This window comes from Acomys russatus, chromosome 13, assembly GCF_903995435.1.
Source record: "Acomys russatus chromosome 13, mAcoRus1.1, whole genome shotgun sequence".
Taxonomy (NCBI): Eukaryota; Metazoa; Chordata; class Mammalia; order Rodentia; family Muridae; genus Acomys; species Acomys russatus.
Genome location: NC_067149.1, coordinates 20,498,495 through 20,515,498, shown reverse-complemented (window position 1 = coordinate 20,515,498; position 17,004 = coordinate 20,498,495). Strand labels below are relative to the sequence as shown.

Genomic DNA, 17,004 nt, shown 5'->3' with positions numbered 1-17,004 from the left:
TTGTTCAAAAAAGTAGAAAGATATTCCGTGAATTAAAGGCGGATTCACAGCCCTGACCTTGCTTAAGTAACAGTAGCTAATAATAATAGTAGTAATAAAAATAATAGTAATAATAGTTACCATGTGTAGATAACACAAATTGAGCATGATTATGTACAAGATACCTTTCTAAGTATTTTAAAAGCATTAAACTTGCTGATTCAGGGAAAGATCTATTATTATATATACTTAACAAATAGAAAAGTGAAGCATTAAAATTGTAATTGCTTCAACTGAAAAGCCTGGATGTGATTACAAGCATGGGGTGCCTGATCCTAGTAGGATACATATTGCCTCTCAATTTGGAAGCAAGTAAATAATAAATGGTATGTCATCTGGTATTTTGAAGCAACAGTTTATACTTTTGCTTTAAAAGTAACAAACATATAAACTTTTACCTGCTGCTTTCTAAGTAAATGAGCTCACCCTGCACTCAGTGCCAAGTGGTATATATATTCTGTAGTAGAACTCTTAGGCAAGTTTGCTTTTATACAGAATGGAGAAACCCACTAGAATTGACATGAGTACCTGAATGCGCTGAGGTGAGGCTACCGCAGAGTCGGTGGAAATTATCTGGATGCGCGGGGAGGGGCTGGTCATCCCTGGAGATTCCGGCCGAGAGGTCTGTGTACGTGGTACCTGTGGGTGAGAACATAGGGTTTAGGAAGTTACCCAGTGATTTCCTATGGACTTCTCTTTTCCTTCTTAAAGGGTCTTATAAAGTTCATGCTGGCCTTGAACTATTGAACTACTGACCCTCCTGTTTCTATCTCCCAAGCACCAGGATTAGAGGTGTGCACTACCATGCCCAGCAGGAGCATGCCTGTTGTTCTTGCTATGCCTTGAATACAAACTTAAACTTTGAGGTATCAACACAAGACAACAGCAAAGGAAATGGTGAGATACTGCCCATGATGGTCCCAAGGAAATAACACCTTAAAATAGCTGTTTCTGACATTGAAAACACAAGGACAAACCAAATCAGTGCTTTTCATGACCTTTTTAAAAAAGCTATCAAAAGAAACTTTTTTAGAGAGGCTCTTTGAATTTTTTCCACTGTTTCCAAAGCCAGCTGTGAAACCCTCTTTTGTGATGATTTTTCATAGAAAGGCATTCCCATCGCTGCAAGAGATGGATGGCAAACAGAGCCAGTGCAGCCCTGAAAATTATTAGGAGCAGCACTTAAGGAAGGGTCTTAACAACTTCCTAAATTCAGGCAGAATGCAGTTGGGCAAAGGTTACTGTGAACACAGGTCTCATACTTAGTCAATACCTACCAAAGGCGAAGATCAACGTGCTGAGTGGTCACCTGGGTACCTGAAGTAAAAAGACAGTATTTTCCTAAATTAAAAGCATATCATAAACCATACAAAGGTGACATGGCTCCCACCCCCTAAAAATGCTTCACTAATTTATTCTGTGAGGCCAATATTGCTCAACACCTAAAGATGTAATGAAAATTACCTTACAAATATAGATGTAAAACCTCAACAACAAAAACAAAAACAACAACAACAAAGCAAATTGAATCCAGTAGCATGCCTAAGTGCAGCTTATCTAAGGAACACAAGGCTGGTTCAGTGCATGGAAATCAGTTTGGCAAGAGCTGCAAGATCACTTAATGGACAGAACAGACAGAAGGCATTTGACAAAACCTAACACCCTTTCATGATTTAAAAACAAAACTCAATAAATTAGAAATTAGGAAGGCATTCATCTAATAAAAGAGGACAAAAGCTTTTCCCCAAGATGAGAATATCAGGTATGTTTTCACCACTGTGTAAATGTACTGGAACTGCTAGCAGGGAAATTAGTTAGAGAGAGGAGAAAACTAAAAGAAGGAGAAGGGGAAAGAAAGGATGAAAACTCAAGAAAGAAGACATATATCATGGTTGTAAAGAAAAAGTAAAACTATCTCCATATGCATATTAAATGTTCTTACATAAAAATCTTACAGAATCCACAAAAATTCCCTCATAACTGGCTGGAGTTCCAATGTTACAAGTATAAGATCAACTGTATTTCTATACATTGGCAATACACAATATGAGAACAAAATTAAGAAAATAATCTCATTGATGATATAAAAAAAAGAACAAAACATGGGAATAAATTTAGCAAAGTATAAACAAGTCATGTGTTCATACATATAATCCCAGAAACTTGAAGCAGTGGTGGATTGCTGTTAGTCTGAAGCCAACCAGAGATACATAAGCTCTATACAGGCTAGATTGGGCTATAGAGTGAGAACTTGCCCCCATCCCCCTCTCCAAAAAAGCAAGCAAAGAAAAATTTAAAATACCCAGAAAATACCACTGAAAGAATTAAAACAGCCTAAGTTTTATCCATGTTCACAGACCAGAACAGAATGCTAATAGGCACTGTTCCCTAAACTGACAGATTTAATGTCATCCCTGCTGAAAACCCAGGTGCTGTTTTTCCACCTCCACAAATTGATCTGTTGTTCCTAACATTCAGGTGAAATGCAAGGAACCCAGAACAAAACAATCTTCCATTTTAAACATTCTAAAACCTATAGTAATCAAAGCAATGTGGCGATCCACCACTCTCAATCCTGGTATTTATCTACATGAGATAGGAAATCAATTTATGGGAGATGTCTGTATTTCAGTATAGTATTCAAGACAACCAAGTTATGGGCTCACCCAAGTGCCATTAATAGATGATGGATAAAGAAAGTACAGTTAGGAGAAGTTAAGACAAGGCAAGGAGTTCAGCCAAGGGGAAGCTCAGCCCTCAAGGTGGAATTTCGGCTGAATGCTCCAACTTCTCCAGTCTATTTTTTTTTCTTTTCGAGACAGGGTTTCTCTATGTAGCCTTGGCTGTCCTGGACTCACTTTGTAGACCAGGCTGGCCTCGAACTCACAGAGATCCACCTGTCTCTGCCTCTCTCTCCAGTCTATTTCTGCTGGATGTGGTAAGTACCCAATTTGATGCCATCTCTCTTTGTTGCTATGTGTTCTTGTGCTTGGAAGCCTAACCCCAGAGAGACACACTGTTCTGCCTACAATTGGTGGGGGTAAAGCCAGCTGTCTGTCTTAAAGGGCTTCCTAAATTAGTTTCTACTAGATGTTTATAAGAAACTGGTTTGATGCTATCTTCCTGCTATTATTTGTTCTTTTACTGGCAGTGAGTTCAGTATTAAATTTAGGTTGAGAAAATAGCTTCAAGCATCCTTGGGAATCAGTGTAGGGATGCACAGTTCTGGAAGTGATAAGGCTAGTAGTCTAGACTCCTGAGCCCTTGGAAATAGAATATAGTAGCTGTGCTATGCTTTTTGTGCTGCTATAACAAATAATAAAAAAATAATGTAAATGGAGGAATTATTTTATCTCGCTGTTTCAGAGCTTTCAATCATCATAGAGGCAATGAGGCAGCATAGAGCTGCTCTCACTTGGTAAGCAAGAAACAGGAAAATACAGGGAAAGGGGCCACAGAACTACAGCCCCAAGAACACACTCCTATGACTTAACTCCTGCAACAAACCACCACCTCCTACATTTCACCACTTCCCACCAATGTCTTCATATTATGCCTCCATCAAGGGATGAATCAATTTGTCAGGTCAGTGCCTTCCTTATCTGGTTCATGAAATGCTACTGATACAATAGCTGTGTACTTTTTACTGATTGTCCATTTCTCAATTCTGGTAAGTTGACAATTAAGGCCAAACATCACAATGTCAGAAGCAGCATAAAGATGGTCTTACTTGAAGACAGACAGGACACACAAGTAGAGAAGATTTCCTGTGCTACCCCACAGGTTTGCTTTCTTCTACTCCTCCCTACTCTACCAAAACACACACACAGACACACACACACAGACACACACACACAAACACCCCAGCCAATTGTTCTCAGCAGCTTTATTTACATTTTTTTCCTCAGCAACTTCCCAAGCCAAATAATAACCAAACCAGCCAGGGGTTGGCGAGTAGAGTCTGCAGACCTGTCCCTTCAAACTCTCCTGTGCACATTCCATTTACCATACCACACAGAGCTGTTTAAAAATGCTCTTTTAAGGCTACATGGTGAAACCCTGTCTCAAAAAACAAACAAAAAAAGATGATGCCCTTTCTGTGAGCCCGCTTTACTGAAGGTCAAGGACATACTATCATTTCCAAGGAAGCAAAATTGGAAGTGTTCCTGCTGTTCTGCCAGCTGCTGAAGCAGTCTATTGACTGCATGCCTGCTTCTGGAAAGATGTATACTACATTACCAAGCCTTCCTTTGTTAAACCCCAACACCTTTCCCTTTACAGATCACCTTTCTTTAGTGAGCTCACAGAATGTTACCATGGAGAACAAACAACTAGAAGCAATTTTAAAACTACATGGAATAGCGAGCAGATTTGGAAAACACGGATGTTTTGCATACAGTAGTAACTTTACTATGTCTGAGCTAATATTTCTACAGATATAGAATCTTTGAAGCACAGACAACAACAAATGTTCTGCACTACATACAAAAACCACTCCAAGAACAGAATGAACTTGTTTACGGTCTACAAGAGCTAAGGTTAACTAACCTGTAAGCCTCATTTGCCCATGGGCAGAAAACTTCCTGGAATGCTGGGGGCTGTTGTTCATGAACTGCACATGATGTGCAGTTGGGAGGTATATAGGCAGGAAGGATGTCAGGATGTATGCTTGCCCCTGGTTGCACAACAGCTGGAAGTACCATAGCTTTGTGGGTCCTGCCTATATAAGACCAGACTAACCTAACTCATTGGCATTTCTCTGGGAATCCTAGCTATAGACCTGGCCAGTGTCCATCTTCCTGACCAGTATTTAATAAAGCTTGCTTCAATTGGACAACCATGGATTTTTGTTTGTTTTTGTTATTTAACACAGGGTTTCTCTGTGTAGCTTGGCTGTCCTAGACTCACTTTGTAAGCCAGGCTAGCCTCGAACTCACATCGATTCGCCTGCCTATGCCTCCAAAGTGCTGGGATTAAAGGTGTGTGCCACCATGTCTGGCTCATGGATTTGGCCTTTCTCCTTGTAATTTTCAGATTTAACATTACCTACATTCACCAAACACATGCCCTGAACACAAACACAAGGCAGAGCTGAAGCCCCAGTCTCAAGTCTGGGTAGGAAGATGGGTAACAAATTTGTCAGTTGCATAAAGGATGCCAGAGGTGCACAGGATTGCTTCAAGTTTAGCCAACTCTTTGTCCAAGGCTACTGAGGAAAGAGAGCTCCTGAGACACCAATAAGTTTAGAGGTGCAATTTTACAAACACTAACACAAAGACTCTTTGGCTCAGATCTAGCCAATGGACAGAACATTCTCCACAGTTGAGTGGAGAGTGGGGTATGACTTTCACAGGAACTCTGGTGCCTCATATTTGACCATGTCCCCTGGAGGGGGAGACCTGGTGGCACTCAAAGGAAGGACAGCAGGTTACCAAGAAGAGACTTGATACCCTATGAGCATATACAGGGGGAGGAAATCCCCCTCAGGAACAGTCATAGGGGAAAATGGGAGGGAGGGAAGAATGGGAGGATACAAGGGATGGGATAACCATTGAGATGTAACAAGAATAAAAAAAAAAAAAAAAGACTCTTTGGCTTTGAGACATAAGCATCTGCTATAAGGCCAAAGGGTAGTCTCCTGCTTAATCCAGGCACACACCATTTCAACAAACAATTAGTACAAATTAATGGTCACAATCATTAAAATATAAACAAAAGTCTAAGGAAAAGGAAGAAAGAGGTTCAGTGAGCTGTTTTTGTTTTTAAAAATGGGTTGGAGATGAAGTGGAGATAGCAAATTTTAAAATTTAAGTTCAAGTTGAGCTAGGGAAGTAGAACAGTCCAGAGACTGCTTGCCTAGCATTCAGTATGGCCTAGGTTAGTTAGATTCCCAGCACTGCATAAACCAGGCATGGTAACAAAGGCTTGTGGTCTCAGCACTTGGAGAGGCAAAGACAAGGCCATCAGAAGTTCAAGGGCATCTTTGGCTACATAGTGAGTTCTAGCTCCAGCTTGAGTGATACATACATAAGGCTTCACCTCAAAAAACAAAACAAAAAACAACAAAACAAAAAAAACTTTCCCATTTCAGAAGTTTGTATGTGCATTAATTTAAAGCAATGTAAGTTAAACTCAGATACTATACTCCAAAAGAATATTTCAGAAAGAAGATGAAGTCTCTTTTAGAGAAAATGGACTGAAATTCCCTCCATCAACAATTACTTATAGTTCCAAGAACCCACTAGTTATAGCCAGTAAGTGCCTATGAAAGAAAAGAGGGACAAGGAGAGGTAAGAAACTCCAGGACCAAACTTCTGCACAAAAATGGCTTTAGCCCCAATTATCTTTCAAAGATATAAAAAGGGACTCCTCATTAAAGGTCGGGTGGGAAAAAGCATACCACCAGCTACAGAAGCAGAAAATGCCAGATTATTTATAGTTCCATGGCAGCCCTTCAGATACTCAAGCAATTAAAACTGGCTCTTTCTGCCTCATTTATGCAACACTTATCTCACTCTTTCTGTCCATCCATCCACTTCCACATAATTCAATATTCTTTAAGAGTTACTACTTAAAAAATAGCAACAGTTGGTTTCCCTTATTTGCTATTAGACACTTTGACTAGTAAAGAATGGATACATGTGTTGGTGTTAATTTATGACAGAGAAAGGTAGAATAATGTATATGCCCCACGCCAGGTAATGGGTTGGTATGGTATGCTATATTCTATTATACAGTATAGTACAGCTACGAGAAATTATGTTCTTGCAGGCCATATAGGAAGCTGCAGATAGAATATTCTGTGAAACAGCATCATGGAAACACAAAGTAGTATGCACACTATGGTTACAATTGAATAAATGCATATAAATTTATTCATCCAATAAGCAAATTCTATTTTGCTTTTAGAGACAGGTCTCATTACACAGCTCTGGCTGGCCTGAAGCTATGTAATATCAGGCTGGCCTCAAATATACCTTACCTGCTTCCCAAGTGATAGAAGCGCACTAGTATGCCTAGCCCAACAAGCAAAAAGTAGTGCTCACTATACTCCAAGAAAATATACAGGGCCCAGGGAACACAGCAGCAAACATAACAAAGGCTCTGGCCTTCCTAAAGCTTATCTTTTATATGGTAAAGGGCTAGGCCTGTAGATAAAACAAAAAACAAAAAAACTCACAGAGGAAAACAGCAACCATAATTGGGGTAGAGGAGGTGGGTGAGGGGATACAGGTAGTGGCCATCTTATATCTGATGTTCTTCTTATAATTAAAGAACTTCCCATGAAGGTTACCCTCCCAAACCACATATATTGCTAAACTTTGGTACTTTGAATACCCTTATTTTTTACAAATCTAAAATATTTTTCCTTATTTGGAAAAAAAACTTGTAGCCCATCTAGGAAGCAATAAACCCTTTTATTATTATTAAGATAAAGTATTCTCTCCTTGTGACTATTAAAGGGTTGCCACTGAAGACTTTTAAAAACTAGGCTGTTTCTTTACCTATAAAGTTAGACAGAACCATCCCAACGAGTTGAAAAAAACAAAAACAAAAAACTTGTCTTGTAGCCCATCTAGGAAGCAATAAAACTTTTTATTTTTATTAAGATAAGGTATAAAAGTATTCTGTCCTTGTGACTATTAAAGGGTTGCCACTGAAGACTTTTAAAAACTAGGCTGTTTCTTTACCTACAAAGTTAGACAGAACCATCCAACGAGCAGCTTAGTTCATTGAAACCATCCAAACTAAGTATCATGGCTTCCTTGTAGGAAGCTTTGGGCCCATTTGATATGCTAACTCTCTGCCTAAAACTGAGCTTAATGCCTCCTTGCTTCATTGAGAGGACTAAATTCACTATTTCCTGTAGCAAGTAAAATTGTACAATTTCTCAAATCTTTTTAAAGGATTGCACACTAACCACATACCTCCAATGCAATGAAAATCCAAGACAGCTGGTACTCTCTACAAAAAAAAAAAAAAAAAAGCAGCATTTCTTTGTGCCAAGACACAGCACAGACATGATTTTTGGCATACTTCTACATAAGCTACAACTCTTGTGCAAGGGCACCAAGCTTCCTCATTTTCTCCCTTCTGACAACTCCTCTAGTCTACTCATTTCTCATAACACAAATCTAGCCTTACTTTTTCTAACCTCAGTTCTATTACAGTTCAACAGTATGCTTTTCATTTTCTTACTGCTCTTAGGTCACACAGCTTTTTTAAAGATGCGCATCACCTGACCTCTCCCATCCTATCAGCTATGATACCTAGGCCTGACTAACATGAAACATGCAATAAAAATACTTTTTTCCTTTTACTTCTTCTCTGAAGGTAGTTGCAATATTATTATTTGTTTATAAATGGCTATATTTTCTATTAATATCATTTTTAGATAATAAAAAATACCAGTATATAAAGAGGGCACTGGATTAGAAGGAAATCAATTACAATTCATACTCAATGAATTATATATTAAATTTGAGGTAAATTGTGGTCTATCTACTTCTTGCAGGTAAAGTTATATAATTTTTTTTTAAACTATTAAGAATAAACACCCAAGAGATCCAATTTGACTCTCATAGATCTTGATTTAGCAACTCAACTTTTAGTCTTAAAGAAATACTCCCACACGTAAGCCCAAGGAAGTATACAAAGATGTTCTTTGCAGCACTATTTACATGAGAAACTTTGAAAAAAAAACTTAAATGTGTATCACAATGGAGTGGACAAATAAAGATCCAACCCCATGGAACATTACAATATGGCAAGGAAAACCAGGGTGTCCATATCTGAAGCCACTAAAAACCAACACCAAGTTAACTGGCTACTCCTGATGAGCAGTGGAGCATACACTTATGTTGAACTTAAAAACTTTGTTTCTTGGGTTTGAAGGGCAAGTCAGTGGTAGAACACTTATCTGCATACATATAAGCCCTGGGTTCCATCTCTATGACCATTAAAGCAAAGCAACACCCCAACAAGGAAACCTGGAGGCTTCTAAATTACACAGCATTCATGTATACAGGGAAGGCTGGAAGTGAACACATCAAACTAAAATGTCAAAGAAGTTCCCCAGACACATCAGATGCTGACTGTATTGTAACTAAGTATAAAATGTAAAGATTATTAATGTTAACTCTAGAACTATAAAACTTCCAAGGAGAGAAGATCCTGTGGCCTTAGGTTAGGTAAAGGTTTTAGATATAAAATCAAAAGTCTAATTCATAAAATAACTTGTCACTAAAATAAAAACATTTTGTTCTTTAGATATGTCAAAATTCAAAGACAAGACAGGGGCTGGCATCTTGCAAGTAAAAGCACTTCTGCCAAGCCTAACAACTGAGTTCACTTGCCAGGACCTATCTGGTAAAGAGAACCAACTCCTATGCTCTGTCCTTGTGCTATGGCAAGTGTATATATACTCTTACACTTGTGTGCACACATGCATACATACACACTCTATCTATCTATCTATCTTTGTTTTAATTTAAGCCAAAGATTGGTAGAAGATATCTCCATAAGTAATTTGTGATGAAGAACACATAATTCTGGTTATTCATGATAGCATATATCTTTAGATTGTTCTGCCCCTGGCATTGGTCAAATGCTTGTTTTTGTAGTGAACAATGATTAATGCAGAGTTATGGCTGGCCAAGATGAGCCACTCATTTCCTGTCCACCAAAAATAGGATTATCCTAAAGAACAAGACAATTCACAGTCTGATAGGACAAACAGGGCCACTGAAGACTTAGAAAAACCATTTAGCAGTTTTTAAAGGCCATTTAAACTCCAAGCCTTGGGCCAAGCATAGTGGTGCACACCTGTAATCCCAGCACTTGGGAGACAGAGGCATGTGGATTGCTGTGAGTTTGAGGCCAGCCTATGTACAAAGCGAGTCCAGGACAGCCAAGTCTACACAGAGAAACTCTGCCTTAAAAAAAAAAAAAAAAAATCAAAACAAACAAAAACAAAAAACAAACAAAGAAAAAGAAAAACCATTTAATGGAGATAAGGCTGCTCCTAGGGGTAAAATGAGAGGTGCTGAAGATACCAAAACCCAAGTATTTTGGCAAACTACTATAAATGATGAGAGGCCAAAGTTAAAATTACAGTTAGCTGGCATTGAATTTGAGGGGTTACTGGATAATGGGGCATCCAGTTTGGCCACTTCAAAAAGTATCTACACAGTTCCTAGGGATTAGAACATTGTCTCAAATAAGACAAAGTGTCAGATGACTTAAATGTACAGAGCTAGAAGGTCAAATAGGAAAATTAAGGCCATACGGAGGTGATATAGCCATAAACTTATGGGGAAGAGATCTGTTACAACAATGGAAAACCTGGATTAACATCCCTCTAATTTCGGAGACAAGGCAGAAAACAGGTGACACTCCTGATTTTAAAAAAAGTTAAGATTATAAAAAGGGTTATTAAAGACAGTTACAGACTATCCAAGCTGTCCATAAGCAAGATACAACAAGGGCTGAATCTTCTACTTTATATTGGTGAACCACTGCTGATAAAACACCTACCGCCTTGCCACTAAAGTGGTTGACTGACAAACTTATTTGGATTGAACAATGGTCTATGCCTAAAGAAAATTTACAGGCACTAGAACAGCTGGAGGCTCAACATATAGGAGTCTAACAGCCCTTGGAATTCTCCTGTATTGGTCATCAAAAAGAAATCTGGCAAATGGAGGATCATTAACAGATCTCAGAGCAATTAATAAAATTATTCAGCCAAAGAGAACTTTACAATCCAGAATCCTTGTTACCTAAGGAATGGCCTATTATAGTGATTGATCTAAAGGATAGCTTTTTCACAATTCTTTTACATGAACCCGATAGAGAACTCAGTATCTACTTTTAATAGAAGCTGCCCAGTAAAGAGATATCATTGAAAAGTTTCACCAGAATGTTAAAATAGTCCTACCATGTGTCAATATTCCGTGCAACAGCCATGGAGATGATTTGTAAGAAATTTCCTTAGCCCATAATTTACCACTATATGGATGATATCTTATTGGCTGATTCAGATGCGAGTATGAGTATATTAGAAAAGATTTTTGATGAAATAACTAGAGCGTTGCCTTATTGGGGATTACAGATTGTTCCCTAAAAAAATACAAAGAGGAGATTCTGTTTCTTATCTAGGATACAAAATAGGCCTACAGAAAATTAGAACATAGAAAGTAAAAATCAGGAGAGACCAATTAATGACTCTTAATAACTTTCAAAAATTGCTAGGAGATACTAACTGGCTGTAGCCTACAATTGGTTTGACTACCCAAGAGCTAAGTAATTTCTTTGAAACCTTACAAGGTGCTAAGGACTTAAAATACTTAAATAGCCCAAGAAAGTTATCAGCTGAAGCTGAAAAGGAATTGGCTCTGGTAGAAAGGAAATTACAACACTCACATATAGACTGCCTTGATCCAAACACATACTATATTTTGGTTATCTTGCCTTCTATTCATTCTCTCACAAGAATTCTTACACAGAGACAAAATTGTATCTTCGAATGGATATTTTTATCACATAAACAAAGTAAAAAATTTTAAATCTACATAGAAAAGGTTTCTGAATTGATCATAAAGGGAAAAATGAGACTTTGTCAATTAGCTGGAATAGATCCAGCTGAGATTGTAGTACCTTTTACATTGAGCAAACAATGAACATTAGCAGAGAGCTTGCAGTGATCTTTTTTGGGAGAAATTAACAACAGATACCCCAAAAGCAAGTGACTTCAATTCAAAAAAGAACTAATTAGATTCTTCCTTGCATAGTAAAGAGAATTTCAATTTCTGATGCTCCTACATCTTACGCTGATGCAAGTTTAAAAAAAAAAAAAAGGCAGGTTATAAGTCAGAAAACAGAGGTGGTTGAGAGTCCTTATGATTCTGTTAAAAAATCTGAGTTATATGCAACTCTGATGATGTTATCAGAGTCTAAAGAATCTCCTAATATTGTAACAGACTGTCAGTATGCTGAAAGAGTTGTTTTGCATATAGAAACTGCCGATCTACCTCAGGATGATTTCCATTTAACTTCACTATTAATCAATTACAAGTGATCAGAAATAGAAATCATCCACTGTATCTAACACATATAAGATCTCATACAGGTCTACCAGGCCCTCTAATATAAGGTAATGATGAAATTCATCAACTATTGATAGAAAGTGTGTTAGCAGCTTCAGAGTTTCATTAAAACAAAACAACCACCATGTTAATAGCAAAGGTTTAAAGAAGGAATTTTCTATCATTTAACAACAAGCCAAGGAAATTATGAGATAATGTCCTACTTGTTCTTTATATAAACAAACTCCATTACCTTCAGGAAGTAACCTTAAAGGTAGTCAAAGAAATAAAATTTGGTAAATGGATGCATTTCATTTTACAGAGCTTGGTAAACTGGTGTATAAGACAACCCCAACTTTAACTTAACTTTCCAGTTAAAACAGAGTTTGCAGCCTGATTCTGCTGCACAGGGTGTGTGTTGGAAGAGGGTAGTCTTATATGGCAAGTGTGTATGTATGTATGTATATATGTATGTATGCATATTTTTTAATCTATATTTTAACTGGAAAAGTTAAAGGTAAAGTTAAAGTTGGGAGTCATCTTACACACCGGAAAATGCAGTATGTGCACCGTACTATAGACACATATTCAAGATTTCAATAAGCTGATACTGTTATTACACATTAGAAGTTATGGCAATTATGAGTACACCTAACCAAATTAAGACTGATAATGCTCCATCATATGTCTCTAATAGAATGAAACATTTTTTAACGTATTATAACTTAACCATGTTACAGATATTCCACATAATCCTATAGGACAAGCAGTCATTGAAAGATCCAATCATACTTTAAAAGAAATGCTTACCAAACAAAGATGGGTTTCAAAGGTGATCCCCCAGAGATAGATTACATAATGCCTTATTGACCTTAATTTTTTTTAATGCTAATGAACAAAAACAATGGCTGCTGAGAGACATTGGATGATAGAACAATCTGCTGAGTTAGATCAGCCTGTCTACTTCAAGGACACCCTGACCTCAAAGTGGAGAACAGGAAGTGGGTTACGCTGGGGTAGAGGTTTTGTGTATGTTCATACAGGAAAGGAGAAATTATGAGCTCCATCAAAACTGATAAAAATCAGATATGATAGAGGAAGGCCTCTTGAAGATCATGCACACACACAAGAGAGAAATCAAGAAGACCAAACTCTTCCCGATAGAGAATGACAGCAGATGGAGCTCAGGGCTCTCTAGCTACAAGGTGCTTGTCAGCTATTTCTGGAAAGGGTCCACCTATATGTTTTAACAATTACATTCCAAAAAATGATGAACAGGGCTTCCCTTATTGAATCGACCTAAAACTTAAGATTTGTTTGTTTGTTTCTTTGCTTGATTTTTGTCTAAGGTTTGAGTTACAATGATATGAAATTGAGAGATCTTGGAGTTCTGGATCAGCCTGATTTACACAACAAAATCTGGGTGGGAACTCCCTGCTGATAAGTCACTTACAAAGACAGCCTAGGATTCAAAATGACAATCTTTTCCTTAAAAGTTACTATGTAAGTTCTTTTTGACATGCCTTTACTGATCTAAAGGACAGATACACATTAATCTTAGCTTTATGTAATGAGAAATGGTGTCACACTGCTCTAAAAAGGCCAGCCAATATCCTTAGAAAGTGGGGCTTCCAGGGGAGAACTGGTGCCAAAGGGCATTTGAGAGATATGTTCTATTAGTCAACGCAATGACCCGAAGTTGGGCTGGGAGACACACATGCAAGCTGCACACCTCCCAAGTCAAAAAGCGTTTGTATGCTAAGTTGAGGTGTCACTGCTCTGGCAGCTGGCTTATCCCTCTAAACATGAGACATTTTCATGGTGGACAGTTGGTGGTCACGCCTGATGCAAATAGACACAGGGGACTATACAGGTGGCAAAGCACACACCAGTCTAGTTAGGTCCCAAAAAACTCAAAGGCTACAATTTATATCCTTAAAAGGCAGAACCGTCCATCCTATATGGAAAAAGGAGGTGGGACAAAAATAGCCACAACAAATGTAAAAACCCAGGTACAAGATTCCTAGGGTATGCTTAAACTCTAAAATTGAAAAAGAGTTTATATAAGGTTTATTTAAAACATATGCCTTTTCTATTGCTCATGGCAACTGGCTTGTCTCTTTAAACATGAGGCCTTCTTATGAGAGACAGGTAGCAGCTTGGCCCGAGAACCCAGAGAGTATATTTAGATCTATACAACCTTGCTTTGATTTCAACATGATAAATGGTAATATATATCCCCTTTGAGAGTGGTCAAAATAAAACAGACCTTGGTAAAAAGGAGACTGCTAAATTATAGCAGTCTATACTTATATGACTTCAAACTGCCATACAGGTAACATAATTTGTTGATCCCTCCACATGGGAACAGCTCTGAGACTGACTGAGACATGAAAATGTCTCCAGCCAAGACTTCATTTATACACGGCAATAAGCTTCTGGCTATAAAATCCTCTGAACTTATAAAGCCATTCTTTGAGCTGGCATAGATAAAAATTTGTTTTTACAAAGAATCATCTTAAACTGAACTGTGCTCAGTGAACAGCCCATACATATATTAATACAAAAATGTGTAATACCTTTCAAAGTTGAATTTTACAGAGCAAAAGAACAAGACACCAAGAAAAGACAAGACAAGTAGCCCAGGTGAGCCTACCTCACAGATGGCCTCAATGACAATGTTTTCTTGAAAATCTTCATCTGGGACAATTTCAAAATGGCTGTCTAAATCACCCAGCATCACAGACTCCAGTCAGGACGTCAGTTAAGTTTTGAACTTCCTCAGCATTCAAAGACTGGACAGCAAATGTTTCAGCTAGTTTTCTTGAGACTAGACAATATCCCAATTTTCTTAGCCCTCCCCCCAAAAAATCTATGTGCCATTCACATGCGGGAGTGGGTGGTGGTGGATGGTTTTTGGTTATTCTATGGATAACAGATGTTTGTTATTGTTTAAAGGGGTTGGTTATAGAAATAATAAGTAAAAGGGTAGATTATTGAATCTACTTTTAGACCAAAGAACATTTATAAGCCAAAATTCTTACATTGGTATAGATCTTGGCATTATCTTTTGTTACAACATGCTAAAGTATTGTATCTATGTAATTCTTAAAACTGCAATGCTAAGTTCTAGTCATTTTTAAAACTACTATTACAAACTGTTTAGGATAAGAAATATATATTAGTCAGACAATCAAACTCATTTTCATGTTAGATACTAGCTTAATTACAGAAATGTGTTTCCTAGAAACAAGCAATTCAGATAGATAGATAGATAGAGAGATAGATAGATAGATAGATGTCTTCAAAAACCTCAGAGATCTACAGAATATGGCATTTAAAGATTGTAGTTACTTAAAGGTTTTCTTTTTTTGTTTGGCACGAGACAGATCTGCTCCGGGCATTCTACTTCAAAGGGCATCAAAGGCTTCTTCATATGTGGCAAGCTACATATGAATGCCATTGTATCAATTACGTACAGAATACTGTCCAAACAGGACAGACTGGATGCAGGAGAGTTGACTGAGTGCTTTGTAAGGACAAGGTAGGCAAGTCCTTTATAATCCCTGCTACACAGAAAAGTCTATCAAATATTCTGGGCCAAAAGGCTGAAGATGATGCTCTAATGCTATAGAAAAAATTTGAGGGACTATCCAGGCAGCTAAATATCTCTGTCATGTCTATACTTTTGGAAGCTGCTTGCCTGCACAACCTACATACTTAGGTAATATTTATTCCTTCTTGAGTCTCTGATGGGGTTGAGACTAGACAGTTATAGTCTCACAGTTAAATTTAATTTGTTTAGGATGATAGAAATTGATAGACAGTAAAATACTTTATACAAATACAAGTCTTATCTAATAATTTTCACAATTGTTATGTTCCATAGTTCATTACTGTAAGAAAACGAGCCTTTTATTAGACTAAAAGTGGGAAATGTAGGCATAAGGTTATTGTGTAGTTTAAATTCTGATTTTCTGTCTAAATGTTGTGTAAACTCTGTTCCCCGAATGTCCATCTGTTAAGTCAATAAAGCAGTTTACAGCCAATCAATGAGCAGGGGAGAGAATAGGGCTGGATTTCCTGGCAGCCAGGAGAGGAGTTGGGGAAGGAGCCACAAGGAGAAGAGGAAGGAAGTTGAGGAGGAAGGAGCTGGAGCCAAGGAAAGCTACAGAAGTACAAGTATCACTGGGAGTAAGACAAAATAGCATAAAGGGTTAAGAACAGACTTAAGCTGCTCAGATTGTGTTGTGAAGCCTCGTATTATAAAAGAGTCTCATAATTTTTGTGATAGCTGGGTTAAGAAATAAGCTAAGAGAAACAAATATAGTTGTATAACAGTAAATTCAACACTAGTCTAGTCTACAAAATGAGTCCAGGCTACACAGAGAAATCCTGTCTCAAAGCAAAACAAAACAAGAAGTGTCAGCATAACGGAATTAAAGTTTTTTGGGTTTTGAGTTCTGTTTTGGGGTTTTTGTTTGTTTGGTTTGTGGTTTTGTTTTTTGTTTTGTTTTTGTTTTTGTAAGACAGGGTTTCCTCTTTGTAACAGGGGCCTGGCTGTCCTAGACTCAATTTGTAAACCAGACTGGCCTCAATCTCACAGAGATCTGCCTTCCTCTACCTCCTCAGTGCTGTTTTAAAAGCATGCACCAAAATGCCCTGCAAAGTTTTTTTTTTTAAATACTTATGAAAGTATTATCTTTATGATGACAAATCAATGAATAAGAGAATAAGCTTCTGACAGCTTACCACTGGTCAGAATGCTACACCAATGAATTACCTGTGCAGAATGACTCCTAAGTATTGCTGTGATGCCTGACCATGCTTTTTGTTTGGGGGAATGTGGGCTTTAGGTTAGGAAAGCTATGGAATGCTT

General features: G+C 37.7%; 1 protein-coding gene across 4 annotated transcripts in view; it reads right to left on the bottom strand.

The window, feature by feature from the left end:
* The window catches only part of Nr2c2 (nuclear receptor subfamily 2 group C member 2), a 65,173-nt gene that overhangs the window by 24,298 nt on the left and 23,871 nt on the right, over nt 1–17,004 (bottom strand). For all 4 annotated transcript variants that reach the window (XM_051154930.1, XM_051154929.1, XM_051154928.1 and 1 more), the window contains 2 exons: nt 1,317–1,356; nt 568–678 (listed from right to left, as the gene is read on the bottom strand). In XM_051154930.1, the coding sequence (XP_051010887.1) occupies nt 568–639 (72 nt within the window). In that variant the 5' untranslated portion in view covers nt 640–678; nt 1,317–1,356. The remainder of the gene's footprint in view (nt 1–567; nt 679–1,316; nt 1,357–17,004) is intronic.